The sequence below is a fragment of the Staurois parvus genome, unplaced genomic scaffold, assembly GCF_062004578.1.
Source record: "Staurois parvus isolate SC_StPar_1 unplaced genomic scaffold, SC_StPar_1.0 ptg000415l, whole genome shotgun sequence".
Lineage (NCBI taxonomy): Eukaryota > Metazoa > Chordata > Amphibia > Anura > Ranidae > Staurois > Staurois parvus.
In genome coordinates, this window is record NW_028318211.1 from 1970705 (window position 1) to 1987776 (window position 17072).

The window sequence follows — 17072 nt, forward strand, 5'->3', positions numbered from 1 at the left end:
TATATATGATTTTATAGTGAATATGTGTGATAAGTGAATTTCCTATTATATGTCAGTATTTGTCACTTTTTGCATATGGAGGCTTTGTCTGTAAAGGAATCTGATCTCGGCTCTGTGCTGTGTGGGAAGGAGGAGATCTGAGTACCCAGACTATGTGCAGCGTACTATGCTACCTAACTATGGCCATACTATGCTACCTAACCACATTCATGAAAAGCATGATGGGAGTTAGGTTTGTAGGCAGCTGCAAACAAGCTCAGTTCCTCACCATTTTTCTGAATTAAGTGTCAAATTCTATCTCAAACTGAACTCAAATCTCATCCCTAGTCTGTAATAAGTTTTGCCTTTTCTTACAATATGTGGACCGATTGTGCAGTAAAAATACTCTTGTTTTTCTGCTAATGACTTTTATCTCTCATTTTCAAAACATTGTACAGTGATACCTCATTTAAAAATCAGGTTGAATGCACATGATCAGTTTATCAAATATTGAAGAGGAAAAAAATAAAAGAGCATACATAGAACTCACTAAAAAGTAGAGAAAAGAAAGTTTTTATGTCGATCGTGAGATTGCTATTTAATGTGCATCTCAACCCAAGAACAAAATATTTTAGATGCAGTGGCTACTATACAATACTTTATAATAAATGTAATCACTATATTACTTGGTGTTGTCCAGTACACTGGTTGTGTACAGAGAAGCTGCCCTCTATAATGTACTTGCAGAGTATGTTGCATATGTGCCATTAAACTGAGGAGAGCATGTCTTCTAGGTGCCTGGGTTTTGGGTTTGGTTACCGTCCAAGAGACTATTATGTGTTAAATTGGGTTTCCTATAGTATGCTCTCAATGATCATTTTAATCAGTCAGCTATAGGAAAAACAATGTTTACACGTGTAACCATTTTGTTAAGGTGATTAAAATATGGACGCTTTCAAACTTTCCACCCCTATCCGCAGATTATGCTTAAGGGCTCGTTCACACTTGACTTTATTTATAACTCTTGCCAAACGCCCCTATAGTGTTTGACAGGCGTTAGACAGGCATTTGTGAAGCTTTTTTAATGCTCCTCAAACGCTCCCAAAATGCCCTATGCGGGGTTTTGAGGCGGTTGAGCGTTAAAACCGCACCACAAACTCTTATAATGAAGTTAAATAGTATTAACACTTCGCAAACGCCTCGCAACCACACCGCAAATGCCTGCCAAGCGTTTGCGGAGCGGCACCATAGACTTGAATGGGAGGCTTTAACTCCTCCTGACTCGACCCGAGGCATCAGTTTTGCCTGACTCTAACGTTTCCGTGTGAACAGCACTGTGTGCTGCTATGTGCAGAATTTTCATAAGCGTTTGAGAAGCGTTAAAAACGCTTTCCAAATGCCTGTCTGACGCCTGCTGACAAAGCTAATGTGAACGTACCCTTAGTGATATAAAATGTTCCTCAGTGCTCTTTGAACATCCTTATTCCTAAAACTGTATAATAAAGGATTTATAAGAGGAGTGACCACAGCATACACCAGAGAAAACATGTGATTATAAAATGACTTAGAAGATGGACGGAGATAATTTAAGATGCCTGTCCCAAAGAAGATGCAGACCACCAAGAGATGAGAAGAACAAGTGGAGAAGGTTTTTTTCTTTCCACTGGCGCTGGGGATCTTGATTACTGCCCGAATAACAAAGATGTATGAGATTAGAGTTAAAACAAAAGAGCCAACAAGCACACCGCCACCAAAAAAATAGACCACCAATTGGTTAATGTAAGTTTTCTTGCAGGACATCTTCAGAAGTGATGGAAGCTCACAGAAATAATGTCTAATAAGGCGGTCATGACAATAGGGTAATGTCGCTGTAAGAACAGTGTTCACTACTGATGTTATAAATCCAATAGTCCAGCAAATGATTATCATGTAGAAGCAAACTGATCTGTTCATGATTGCAGTATACAACAAAGGTTGGCATATGGCTACATATCTGTCATATGCCATGATACCAAGCAGAATGCATTCCGAGCCTACCAAAATATAGAATGTAAACATCTGGGCGAAGCAACCTACAAATGAGATTCTTTTATCTTCATTTAGTAGATTAGCTAAAGTATTTGGAGTGATCGCTGTAGTGTACAATAATTCAATTATAGCGAGGTTCACTAAAAAGAAGTACATGGGTGTGTGAAGATGAGAATCAAAGCTGACGACAGTTATAACCATTGCATTTGCAGCTATGGTCATAATGTAAGTAAGAGTGATTGCCATGAAAACCCATGCCTGGTATGCTGGTAAAGTCACTAAGCCTAGGAATAGAAATCCATCGACAAATGTGATATTATTTTTCATCGCATTCTCTTTATACCTTTTTGTTTCATAAAGAAAACAAGAAATACACTTTAGCATGTGTAATCTTTGTATGTGCAAAGAAAATTATAAGGTATTTAAAGTGGCCCTGTCGGCAGAATTACATTGGTCATGAAGTTGTGCCTGTAAAAGAAAATAGAAAATATAATCTTTCTAATTGCCGGTTCCTCTAAATGCCACTGCATTAATGAGAAAGAGTCTTTACAGAAACTGACACTCCCAAGAATATTGATCTCCTGTGTCCCATGAAAGACATGAAAGATCAACACTCCCAAAAGGTGGTGAATGCCAAAGACCCGTGTCTTTTTTCAACCTTATCAGCTATGGTATGTAACTGCAGCACTGGAACAGAAAAGAGATAGGAGACAGAGGCACCACGACAGGTGAGTATACTACCTCTTCTTTTATAAGGACTGCAACTTTTATTTCTTTATTTTTTCTTCCTCATTTTTTTTTTGGTAATTCTAACGTATGATCTATTTTGTAGGGTTCCTTCCTTCTGCTCCCTAGCATTTAATTCCATAACAAGCCATTGGGTAATTTAGAATTTAGACATCCCTACTAAACTGGAATATCAGCAATTTCGCTTAGTGTGGAATAAGAAAAGTTTATAATCTCCGTCAAATTATCCCTGTTCTTGTTGGGGAAGCTTGCCCTAAGGCAAGCAATAGACCGTGAAAATTTCTTTCCTGCATCCATGGGTCAGTCGTCCCCGCTCGGAGAAGAAAATCGGGTTGATTTACAAAAGCTAAATAGACTGTGCACTGCAGTGCACTGCAGTGCACTGCAAGTGCAGTTGCTCTAGATCTGAGGGGAACATGAAAGGAAAATAAAAAAAAAAACAGCATTTTTGCTTGCACATAATTGGATAAAAGAAATCAGGAGAGCTTCGCCTCATTTCAGAGCTTCCCCTCAGATCTAAAGCAACTACACTTGCAGTGCACAGCCTATTTACCTTTCGTACACGTGTCAAACACAAGGCCCGTGGGCTGAATCTGGCCTGCCAGGCCATTTCATATGGCCCTCGCACTTCTTCAGCAGCTGTGGTACCCCCCTTGTCTCAACAGTAAACAGCAAAGAGGAGGACAGTGCTCCTCCTACAGATCTTGCACCTCTGTGTGCAGCCTCGGTACCCCCTTGTCTCTGCTTCCCCTGGTCCCAGCATTCAGCAGACTCCAGCAGCTGACTCCAGCCATCCCCTGGTCCTCCTCTAGACCCTACACCTTCTTCATCCCAGTTCTGCCCCAGCTTCTTTCCAGCAGCAGCATAAGGCAAGGGGGTGCACTGTGATGTAAGTGAGGTTGGGAAGCCTCTTGTCTTCTGATTGTGGGGTGGCTCTTGACATTTGATGTAAGGGGGGGATGTGGGGTTCTCTGAACATTTAGTCTTACAGATACATCCGGCCCTTTGAGGTCAACCATAATACTGATGTGGCTCGCAATGAAATTGAGTTTGACACCCCTGCTTTAGTAAGTCAACCCGAATGATTATTGCTAGCCATTATAACAGCCACTAGCAATAATTGCTTGTAAAATCTGGCAGGCTGGTTGTCAATCAATCAACTTGGGTACATTCAGCCTTCCCATACATGGTTCGAATCTCAGTCGGTTCTAGCGGAAGCTGCCGAGATTCGAACTGCCAATGACCAGCTTTACTTTTTGCACTGGAGGTCTTTGTATCCCAGAATGAAATTAAGGGGATAACTCCTCAATAGTATACAGACAGCAGGTAAAAATAAAGAATTGTTATTGCAATCATTGTTCCCCCTGGATTTTGATTTGTGAGATTTGGTCTCCACATCACCCACACAGACAAGCAAAAAATCTGATAAGGGTAATAAGTATTATCTACTCGTTTCAAAGCCAGGAAAAAACATTTTGGCTAAAGTTAAATGTAAAAAGACATGGTAATTCAATGTGTTCTTTTGGCAAAAACACTCACCAAGTTGTTTGTGCTTAAAGCACATTAAACCAAAAAGCAAACTTTTTATTATATTGCAGCTTACCAATTCGTAGATGTGATGGCTGCATTTCTTTTTCTTTTTCTTTCTTTTAATCTGGTGATTTGGCCAGTAAGTCTGTAATTTTTCAAAAGAAGAAGCTCTCTTGCAGATGTATCAGTTTCATGGATGAGACAAATGATTTACTACTTACAGGGGTGCTCACAATGATCAATTAATTTTTTATGTAAAACATGTATCCCAAAAGGAAAAAAAAACTATTTCCTGTAACTGCTTATAAAGTATTAGCTGGAGTTTGGATTCAATTTGTTTGTGTATCTATGTCTGCTAATACTTCTCTCCTCCCAGACTACCAATGTTGCTGTCCAAAGGTATTCCCTGTGCTCTTTCATACAGAGTGGAGGACACTGTAATACAGGAGGTGTGTTACTGGCCATATCACCAGGTGAAAACAGAGGAAAAGGCTAAAAAGAAAATGTAAGACTGGTAAGCTACAATACTGTATCTTTCATTTTTGTGTTTTAATACTGCTTTAAGTATCCGTGCATCAACTTATCAACTTACAGCTGTATCCATCTTTTTGGAGATGTTTACTCATTAATATTGCAATGCATTCCATGCACCCTTTTCATCCAGGTCTCTCCCCTCTACTTATAAGACACAAATGTGCCTCTGGAGGATATCCTGAAAGCGTGTTTTCACATTATGGCTACACCGTTTAAAAGATCACCCATTTATCCTTTTTGAGACCTGATCTCTGATATTTTCATTTGCAATAATTATAGCAATCTCCTGTTATTGTGAGTACCCATCCCACATATCTGCGTCAATGTGGTTTGCTTACTTCACAAGTTTCATTAGGATGCTGACACATGTATACAGGGTTACCTTACTTATTGTACCCTTTATTCCACTTGCAGAAAATGTTCAGAAATTGTTACATTATAAACTACCAAGAGCGTGTAGGGTGGAGTTTTCATAGACCTAGGAACATTCTTTTTTCCAAACTAACACAGAAAAAAACCTTACCTTGCACTCATGCATAGTAGATAGTTATTTTTTTTCTTTTTAACCCCTTTGGGATATCTCATGTTAAGAAAAGTATACTGCCATGAGGCACTTTTCATTTACAAATATTGTATACCTTATGTGTTTGTACAGCTGAACCTTCCATTTTTGAAATGACAGGGACACATTAGTTGATATATCATTTGTGATGTGTAACAGTTAATAATACTGTTAATATGGAATCTTCTCTCTAACTTTGGTGGATCAAATAGGTGTCAGGATATTTGACATAAATAATAGGTGCATGGTAATCTACAGTATAATATCATCAAAAAAAGCATTTTTTTTATTTTTATATAAACGAAAAAAAATACAATATTTTGTACTTTCTGGTATAAAACTTATCCAACAAAAAAATTTAAAGAAATCACATTTATTCATAAATATTGGCCAAAATGTATTCTGCTACATGTCTTTTATTAAAAAATCCTACTGAGTGTACATTGATTGGTTGCATGTAATTTATAGTGCCTACAAACTATGGTATGTATGTATGTATGTATGTGTGTGTGTGTATATATATATATATATATATATATATATATAATCTTTTTTTTTTTTTATACTACTAATGGGGGTGCTCAGTGACTTCGGGTATGCGCTGAGCAATCTGACACTGACTAACTGCCACTGACATCACTGACAGTGATCAGTGTTAATACTATGCACCAGCGGTCATTAAATGTCAGATCATGGTCTGAACATTGTCCGAGGGACGCTTCTGTCCAGACTGTCAGCCCACCAGTATAAAATGCCAGATCTCTGCCACTCAGCAGTCATTGGTTGCTGGGACTGGGGGCGTCCCAGCAACCAATGGCATCACGTGCACACTCAGATGGGCAAACACGATGTAAAGGGGCACGCTGATGGGAAAATATGATGGAAAGGGGTACGTTGAAGGGGACACCTGATGTAAAGGGGCACTCTGATGAGGAAAACTGATGTAAATGGGGCACTTTGAGGAAAAAATTTGATGTGATGAACACACCTGGTGTAAGGGGGCACTCTGATTGGGAAAACTCTATGTAAGGGGGCACACTGGTGGGATACACCAGATGTATGGGGGCCTTCTTCTGCAGACACCTGATGTAAGGGGGCACTCTGGCGGGCACACCTAATATAAAGGAGCAGTCTAATGGGAACACCTAATGTAAGGGGGCACTCTAATGGGAACACCCTATGTAAGGGGTCACTGTGATGGGGGAACCTTACATAATGGGGCTTTCTGATGGGGACAAATGATGTAGAGGGGAATATTGATGGGAGACACCAGATGTAAGGGGGCACTCTGACAGAAATACCTGATGTAAGGTGGCACTCTGATGGGAACGCCTTACTTAAGGGGGCACTCTGATGGGGACACCTGATATAAATTGTTATAAATTGTACATTTCTTATTTTGTGATTAGACATACAGTGACTATAATCTTTATGTGTCATAGCACAAACTTGAGATTTGGACCTCGGCTGGAAGAAAATTTCAGTTACCGGACCTCCTTGAATTTTAATTCAATACCCCTGCTACACACTGTCACTGTGTACTAATGGCACTGGCTGGGGTGTAACATCTGGGGTGATCAAGGGGTTACAGTGTGCCTAACTATGTGTAATGTGTGTACAATGTGCTGTTTTTACTAAACAATCTCTAAGTTGATAATAATAATAAAAATGATATCCAAACAACATTGTGTGTCACGGTTTTGTTTGGGCAGTTGTCTGTAAATATACAGTTTGGGGTAACAACCCAAATATAATTATTCCTAAGCATACAAAGCTATGCTATACAGATAATTTTGTAAGTAGAAATATAGCTATTTGACAGTTTACATGAGAGGAATCCAGCAAAGTAGTTACACACATATTATTCATATCATCTATATTTAAAAATGTTGGATGAGGAGAATATTCTCATTTTATGAAAACAGACATCTGATTTTAATGTGAACAAACTTCACAGCTGCAAAAGAATGTGTCACTTCATTACATATTGAAGTCCATTTTGTGAATCAAGCTAAACAATTTATAAATCGCTATACACACAAGAAATATATTTATTATAACAATAACATATGCATCTGAAAGGAAAGAAAGAATCAATGCTATATGCCTTACCTATTCAATATTCAGAATTGCACCATGCAATTGTAATTTCATTGCTCAATAGATGTCTACCATGGATTTTGGCTTCCAGTGTGGAAAATCAAGCATCTACAGACTTATCATATATATAATTTTTATGTCACTTGGGGAATATGATGCTAAGTCTAAAAGGCACATTATGCACCTACACTTTTTAATTACATAATCTTTTTCATTTTGTTAAAATGAAACTTTATTGGCTTTAAGTTATTTTTTTCATCTTTAACTTACAGCCATTCAGGGAATATGATGATGAGTCTGGAGGGAACAATCATTTAAACTTAGTTTTAAATAACATTAACTTTTTATTTAGTTAAGGGGAAACTTTTATGGCTGTGAGTCAGTTTTATGTTAATTTCTGTAAAGTTTTTCAACCTTAAAACTGAAGTTTTGTATCTGTTTATCTCTTATATAGTAAACAATCTAGGTTTAAATACATCTGTGTGTCTAAATTGTAGATTTAGCTTTGGAGCCCTATTAAAACAGTATGGTTATAACAGATGGTTGACCAGTCTCTGCAAGACATGCAAAATGAAAATAAAGCTTCAAATGCTGGCTAAAAAAAAAAATTGATAGCTTCTTATTTACCTGACTAAAAAGAAACACATTTTAATAAATTGTATTTTTTATTCTTGAATAATAAAAAAGAAAATATGTACCTTATGTATACCCTTTTAATATATTCCATATTATGCAGCAATCATCTCTTTAATAAAGTACAAAGCTCACAAAGAGTTTTGCCCACTGCAAATGAATCATCATAAGACTGGCTACCTTTGTGAACCTGTGACGGGAACAAAGGCTGCAGGGCCAATACAGGTAGATAGTGCAGTCTTCCTTCATAATGCTGCACGCTTCATTTAACCACATTCACTCCTGATGATTTACCCCCCTTAATGACCAGGCCTCTTTTTGCTACTCGGCGCTGCACTAATTCAACGGATAATTGCGCAATCATGCAAAGCTGCACCCAAAAGAAATTTACGTCCTTTTTTTCACACAAATAGACCTTTCTTTCAGTGGTATTTGATCACCTGTGTGCTTTTTATTTTTCACGCTATAAACAAAAAAAGACCGAAAATTTTAAAGAAAAACTATATTTTTTAATTTCAGCTATAAAAAATATATAGTAAGCTCAAAGTTCGTTATAAATTTAGGCCAAAATGTATTCTGCTACATGTTTTTGGTAAAAAAAATCCCAATAAATGTATATTGATTGCTTTGTGTGAAAGTTATAGCGTCTACAAACTATGGTATAGATACTGCAATTTATGACATTTTTTTGCTATACAGCGCTGCGCTCATTTAATGGACAATTGCGCGGTCATGCAATACGGTACATAAATTAAATGTATGTCCTTTTTTTCACACAAATAGAGCTTTCTTTTGGTGGGGATTGATCACCTGTGCACTTTTTATTTTTGGCGCTATAAACAAAAAAATTTTTGAAGAAAAAATTTTTTTTTCCAAAAAAAACAATATTTTCTCATTTCAGTCATAAAAACTATCCCCCAAAAAATAAAATTTCATCATAAATTTAGGCCAAAATGTATTCTTCTACATGTTTTTGGTTAAAAAAAATCCCAGTAAGTGTATATTTATTGCTTAGTGGGAAAGTTATAGCATCTACAAACTACAGTATAGATAATGGAATTTACACAGCTTTTACTTTCTGACTACCCATCATATTTCTTGAGGTGCTAAAATACTAGGATAGTACAAACACCCCCAAATGACCCCTTTTTGGAAAGTAGACACCCTAAGCTATCTGCTGAGAGGAATATTGAACCCATGTAAGATTTGTTTTTTTCCACAAGTTTCTGGAAAATGACAAAAACATTTTTTTTTTTTTTTACACAAAGTTGTCATTTAAAAGATTTATTTCTCATACAAGCCATGGGTATATATGGAATTACACCCCAAAATACATTCTGCCACTTCTACCGAGTATAGGGATACTTTTTGGGAGCCTAGCCACATACAGGAGCCTGAAATCCAATGACCACTTTGAAAGCCGGAAGGTGCGTAACTTCCTCATTTCACTTCCTCAATACCTATCACAGTTTCAAAGGCCCTGACATGCCAGGATAGCACCAACCCCCCCCCCCCCCCAGATGACCCCTTTCTGGAAAGTAGACACCCCAAGGAATTTAAAAAAAGGCATTTGAAAAGAGGCATGGTGAGTATTTTGCAGATCTCATTTTTTCTCACAAGGGTTTGAAATAAAAAAAAAGAATAGAAAAAATATGTTTGTTTTTTTTCTTCATTTTCCAAAAACTTGTGGCAACAAATGAGATTGAAAAATACTTACCATGCTTCTTATCAAATTTCTTGGGGTGTCTACTTTCCAAAAAGGGGTAATTTGGGGGGGTTAGGTGCTATCCTGGCATTTCAGGGTCTCCGAAACTGTGATAGGTAGTCTGGAAGTGTAATGAGGAAATAAAGTCCTTTTAAAAGCCTGAAGGTGCTTATTGGATTTTGGGGTTATGTACTTGGCTAGACTGCCAAAATGTCTCTCATATGTGGTACCCCCATACTCGGGAGAAGTAGCAGAATGTATTTTGGGGAGTAATTCCACATATACCCATGGCATGTGTGAGCAGCAAATCATTTAAGTGACAATTTTGTGTAAAAAAAAAAAAAAAAAAAAATTTTTGTAATTTTCCAAAAACTTGTGGTAAAAAAATAAATTCTTCTATTAATTCAACATGCCTCTCAGGAAATAGTTTGGGGTATCTACTTTCCAAAAAGGGGTCGTTTTGGGGGGTGGGGGCATTTTATGCCCAGCATTAGAAGTTTATGCCACACATCACTCACTCTTCTTACCACCAGAAGATCAAGCCTTTTCTGACACTTTTTGTTCACATGAAAAAAATCAGTATTTTTTGCTAGGAAATTAAACCCCCAAACATTATATATATTTTTTAAAACAGACACCCTAGTGAATAAAATGGTGGGTACTACAATTTGTTATGGCACATAGTACTTGCGCAGCGATTTTTCAAAAGCAATTTAAAAAAAAATACTTTTTTTACTTTTAATGTACAAAAACACAATATATTGGCCAGTTATTTGGTAAGGTATAAAAGATGATGGTATGCCGAGTAAATAGATACCAAACATGACATGCTTTAAAACTGTGCATGCCCCGTGCAATGGCGACAAACTGCATACATTTTTCATATCCACAGGCAATGCTTTAAAAGCCTTTAAAAGCTACCATTTTAGATTTACAGAGGAGGTCTAGTGTTAGAATTACGTCCCTTGATCAGACGTTCACGGCGATACCTCACATGTATGGTGCAACTGCTGTTTACATACCGGCACAGGGTCAACGCTTGTGCACACAGGTGTGCGTGCATGGGAGAAGTTTTTTTTTTTTTGTGTGTTTGTTTTTTTAAAGTTATTTTGATTTTTTAAATTATTTTTACACTGTACCTTTTATTTATTATTTTTTTATCACTTTTAATGCTATCACAAGGAATGCAAATATTCCCTATAACTTCAATGGGCATTGTCATATATTCTTTTTTGAGAAATCTGGGGTCTATCAGGCTCTAGATATCTTCTCTGCCCTTACATTATCTAATCAAACCAAAATTGGTGTGATCAGATGCTTTCCCAATTTACAAATGGCGCTGTTTATATCCTGCGAAACTGAAGTGATGAGATGCTCGTAGTTTCCGAATTCTTAGACTATAGAGATGATTGGCACCACTCTGGTCTCCAATCAGCTCTATGGTCAGCTGGCAGAAACAGCGGCTGCATTCTCAGGTTCCCCCAATGGCAAGGAACTGCCCGAGAAGGCCGTGGAAGGCAGTGGGGGAGGGGGGAATCATATCCCGCTGCTTGTAAAAGCAATCCTGCAGTTAATTAGCCAATGAAAGCTGATTGCCGACTGCAGCTGTAGGTATCATCCTGGTATAACCATTGAACGTCCAGTGGTGTACCAGTACGTCGCTGGTCCTTGTTGGGTGTATATACTATGTTCTTTTTTTTTGTATGCAGCCTGTGGACTGAATGAAAACAAAAAGAGAAGAAATCTCTGCCAGTAAAAGTGTGTAGTATGCCCACCATTAGAATATTCCTCCCTGCATCCACCCACTTCTAATGGTGGGCACACATTAGGTCACACTTTGCCACATGCGCCAATTCCAAGATTGTACAAATGTCTAAATAGTGGCACGCCTGAATAAAAATTGTCCACGTATAAGTGGTACCCCATATGGAAAAAGGATGACACCAAGTCCCAAACTATCTTGCCACTGCTCCCCATGTAGTCTGGGCATCTGGGGGGCTCCACGTGACTATCTTTTCCCTCGTAAATCCGAAACTTAGAAGTATAGCCTGTTGCCCTCTCACAGGTCTTCTACATCTTGACCCCATATCTGGCATGCTTGCTGGGGAGAAATTGTTTGAATGCAAGGTGGCCAGAAAAATTAATCAGAGACTCATCAACGCAGATGTGCAAGGGGCAGAATTTGTGGAGCCAATCAAATTCAGGGTCACCACGAGGATGACAGAGTGTATTGTCGTTGAAATGCATAAAACACATTATACTCTCATATCTATACCTGGCCATGACAGCAGAGAACACGGGCATATGATGAATCGGGTCTGCGGACCAATGCAACCGCAAATCATTTCTTTTAGTAATGCCCATGTTGAGGGTTAGGCACAAAAAAAATGTAAATTCGGAAACAGTAGTGAGTTTCCATGTGACTGGTCAGGCAAGGTTAGAATTTGGGTGGCAGCAATAAATTGTTGTGCATATAAATTGCTTTGATCCACAATCAACGCATACAGATATTCCATGAAAAACAGCTCCAAAAATCAAGGGGAGTAGTTAAATTTGCTGTTTCCACCTGAATTCTGGGTTGGGCAATGAATGGGGGAAGTACGGGTGCTGCAGAATTTGTGGGCTGTCAGTCGGGATTTGTAAGCACATCCGGAAGGATACTAGGAGCTCTATGGGCCTGTGTGCAAATTCTTGGTGGCTGCGGGACAATACTTGTGCTCGCCACCGCACCAGCTTGTACTGGACTTATGGGACTCGCCACATCACCAAGTCATACTGCAGTGCTGGTATTATTATTATTATTATACAGGATATATATAGCACCTACAGTTTCCTCAGTGCTTTACAGTATAACGGGAGACAATACAGCAACAACACAGTTCAATACAAGAGGGTTAGGAGGGCCATGATCTTGGGAGCTTACAATCTAAGAGGTATGTGAAAGACCAAGATGTACTAGACCACTGGTACTCGCCAGCGGTCACCAAAAGGTAGCGCGGCACTAGTACTGGCACTCTGCTGCATATGAGAGTCATCAAAATTTACCGGCAAGTGCTAACAGAGATCAGGCCTGATTCTGCGAACACTGCGGTTTTATGTGCAATGTATCAAGTGACAGTGACCTACTGACACTGCACTTGCTGGGGGAGAAGGGGGGGTAAGCATAGGGGCTAAACGCAGGTGTTGGCAGGTGCCGGGGCTGATCCAGCTAAGGCTGCGTTTTTGGGGGCGCTATACTAATGTGAACGCTGGCATAATACTGATCTGATCAAAGATATTGATCCGTTCAGACACTATACTAGCAACGGAGGTTTATTGTGCATGAGCATGCTCCTGGCAATCAAGGGGTTAAATGTGATGACTGGTGTACTGATGTGCAATCTGACGCTATCTGGGAGGGGCATGAAAACCACGGGAGCGCGAATCACGTATATATGTATATGTGATTTTGCGCACCAATGCCGTCCTGTAGCAGTATTTCTGCTGTAGGACGGTCAGGAAGCGGTAACAGAAGCAGTTTGTGTTACGTCCAGGGGCGGACTGACCATTTGGAAACTCGGGCACTGCCCAAGGGCCCAGGGTCAGTAGGGGGCCCCATGAGATGCCCCTGGTACCTTTTTCATAGGATTTTTTGAGTTTGGGCAAGGGCACAGGGGCCCCATGATCCCCTATTGCTCGGGGGCCCCATGAGTTGTCAGTCCGCCCCTGGTTAAGTCGCTGCGTTACTTTAACTTACAAATGCGCGGTCATGCAACACTGCACCCAAACTAAATTTACATACTTTTTTTCCCACGAATTGAGCTTTATTTCGGTGGTATTTAATCGCCTGTGCATTTTTTATTTTTTGCTCTATAAAAAAAAAGGCTAACAATTTTGAGAAAAAAAAATAAATTTTGGACTTTTTGCTATAAAACATGTCCAGTAAAAAAATTTAAAAAGCAAATTTCGTCATAAATTTCGGCCAAAATGTATTCTGCGACATGTCTTTGCTAAAAAAAAATCCCAATACGTGTAAATTAATTGGTTTACGTGAACGTTATAGCGTCTACAAATGGCAGGAAAGATACTGGGATTTTTTTTTATACTAATAATGGCGGCGATCAGCGACTTATGGCGGTGATCAGCGATTTATGACAGTGATCAGCGACTTATGGCGGGACTGCGGTGGACATTTTGACACTGGGGGGAACTGACTTGGGGTCATTGACATCCCCAGTGACACCAATACAGTGATCAGTGCAAAAAAAAAAACACTGACACTGTACTTCTGGCACTGGAGAGGAAGGGGTTAACTTTTTTTAGGCAATCAAAGGGTTAACTGTGTGAGGGGAATGTTTTACTAGTGGGCGGGGGGTGTGTTCTTCACAGGAACACACTGATGCTGAGAGCTAAACTCCGCTCTCAGGAACAGTGTGTTAGGAACTGACAGGGAGCAGAGCTGCATTGTAAACAATGCAGCTGTGCTCTGTGTCACTGTTTGCCGGCAATCGCCAGGACCCGGCGGGTAATGACTGGCCAGGACCCGGTGATTGACACCCGCGGCCACAATCAGCGGCAAGAGTAGGGCGGTCACGCGCCTCACGCGAGCCCCCTACCTGTTTTGCAAAATGACGTTTTAAAACGTGATTTTGTGCAGCGGTGGCCGTTTTTATACAGTGGCTGGACGGCAAGCAGTTAAAGTAGAACCAAATCAAGCTGCTGTCTGTTTGAACTGCAGAACTGCACATGTAATCAGTTATGACATCAGCCATTTGATGTCTTGACAGTTCAGTTGAAAGTGTAAGCAACAGTGACAGTTATCATTCAATGGCATGGGTTTTAATTCAATCGATGGGTCTTACCTAGATGCAAATCTTGTTTCAAAATACATCCATATACTACTGCTGAGCTAAATATCTAATTATGCTGATTTATAAAAAGATCTTTAATAAAATAACACATTTTAAAAAGTATGAGTAGGCCCCCACAACCACTGGCCAGGGTTGTGGAGAAGAGGCCCTTGTCCCAATCAATATGGTGCTTTGCCAGGGGTTGTCCTAGTCATTATTCCTAGGCCAATAACATGCATCAGCACCCCTATATAATTAATTGTGACTTGATAAAATAACTCTTTTACTAAAACCCTCAACTTTATAACAATTGACAAAAAGTGGCAAAACATATTTTATTTTTTGTGTCATCTTTATTTATAAAGAAAGAAGGGCACACAAAAATCAGAGTTGCAGGTGAGAAGTGTCACATCATAAGCATAAACGCAATAATGATTTTTCATGTATATTATCACAGCAAAAGACAATTGGCTCATTCATAAAAACAGAGAAAAGTAAAAGTGGCAGCAGAAAAAAAACCAAGAAGTCCATCAAGTCTGCCCTTTTTTTTTCTTATAATTCATACAGTTTTTTTTTTTTAACTTTTTTGATGGGTTCCATGACATATTGGGGGAAATTTACTAAAATTGGTGCACTCAAAATGAGGTGCAGCTGTGCATTGTAGCCAATCAGCTTCTAACTTCAGCTTGTTTAGTTATAGGAGATTTACAGCCAAAGCTCTTTTGGCTGTACTTCTATGGATCACAGGAGTGCAGTTTGTTCTGTACTCCTGTGACCCGTTTTCAGCTGACAGAGGGCTGAAGCCCGCTGTTGGCTGACATCACTGAGCTGCTCCAGGCTAGGGAAAGATCATCCACCCTAGAGTCTGGAGTGGCACCTGGCTCAGCCTCTCAGTGATCTGCTGAGGGCCTGAGCCCCGCTCCCTCCCCCTCAACAGCCCAGCTCTCCAGTGAGTGCTAGGGGGGCAGAGAACACAGCAGTGACTGACAGTCACCACTCACTGCTCACAGCAGCAGTGAGAACTCAGCGATCAGTGGTCATGTGAGTTATCACCCTTAGAGCCAGCGGGGGACAGATGCAGGATTGGACCACTGCTGCATCCTCCTAGGTAAGTATAATTTGGGGGAAAAATAACAAACCCACACTTCTCTTTTAAGCTTTAACAATAAAACCTGGAAGCTGATTGGTTTCTTTGCAGAGCTGCACCAGATTTTGAATTCTCCAGTTTTTGAAAATTTCCCCATTGTTAGAACTAATATGAGTAAACCATGTTTAGGGATGCACAGGTGTAGAACCCTTTTGCGAGAGTAAATAAGGTCACTGCATGCCACATTTTTTTAAAAAGAGAGAAAGAAAAAATGAAGGTAAAAGTAAATAGGAAGCAATGTGGTAGAAGACAGTAGTGTGAGTGAATCACAAGGATGAAACCTCTACACCCTGGTCTCTCAAAACCAACGGGAACCCCATACCCTTTGCCATTCAGCTCCAAAGCAGAAGGTCCTGAAACCCAGCAGAAACAGTGAATTTCTGCCAGTAGAACCAGGTCTTCTGAAATTTCTCATGGGTACCTGTACCTCTATCTGAGGCAATCAGGCTTTCCATATGCTAAGTATCATAGACTTTAAGCACCCATGTATCTATAAATTGGGTCTGAGAATTTTTCCAGTAGACTGGGATGCAACTCCTAGCCACGTTAGTCAGGTGAGGAATCACTGATTCCTAATGCTTTGTGCATTTGGAGGTTTTGTGGGCTTAGAGGAGAATTTTATCCCTTTGTGAGGGATCAGCTGGAGTTGAAGTTTCGATTCCCTCTTATAAAGGTAATTAGGTATGAGGTTTTCAAGTGGAGTATTGAGTAAATTGTACATGATGGAAACTATATGTCATAGTGGGCTTTGTTTTTCACATTCTTTTTCAAATTGTGTGAGGGGTCTGGAAAATATAGAAGCTGCTGGCAGTGACTGTAGAAAATGCAATAATTGAGATCCCTGGGGATCAGAAGGTCATCATTCACTAATTGTTCCATCATGGACTAGTGCGATGAGGTGATAAGGGAGCGAGAGAGCGAGGTCTTTTGATGGCTGAGTTCCTTAGACCAGGGGGTTATCCAGCCTGGTTGGGAAGGACAGGTTGATCAATGATGGGAAAAGTTGCAAGGGAGTTAAAGAAACCAGGCCTTTAGAGAACAACTTACTACAGACAGTACTAGTAGGGCCTATTGTAAGGTGCAATTTAACTGAGATGGGCACCTGATCATCACAGGAGTACAGACAGTGGGATTTCAGTAAAAGATTGCTCTAAGTCGACCCATTGCTTGCTGCTGTCATGGCAACACCAATAAATTTCTCTTGTGAGGTGGCATGCCCCACGATATAGTGAAATATCTGCATGACTATCCCTCCCTACTTCTTATAAAGTCTAAGAG

At 39.7% G+C, this 17072-nt stretch overlaps 1 protein-coding gene across 1 annotated transcript; it reads right to left on the reverse strand.

Moving 5' to 3' along the window:
- Positions 1-1419: 1419 nt before the first annotated feature.
- On the reverse strand, positions 1420-2229 carry LOC149454833 (olfactory receptor 5V1-like). Its single transcript, XM_089686989.1, has one exon. It carries the CDS (start codon positions 2227-2229, stop codon positions 1420-1422), a length of 810 nt encoding a protein of 269 aa, XP_089543115.1.
- Between the last annotated feature and the right edge of the window lie 14843 nt (positions 2230-17072).

Bases quoted from the DNA above. Each gene is read 5' to 3' on its own strand.
- LOC149454833 (XM_089686989.1), bottom strand. From the start codon at position 2,229: ATGACCATAGCTGCAAATGCAATGGTTATAACTGTCGTCAGCTTTGAT.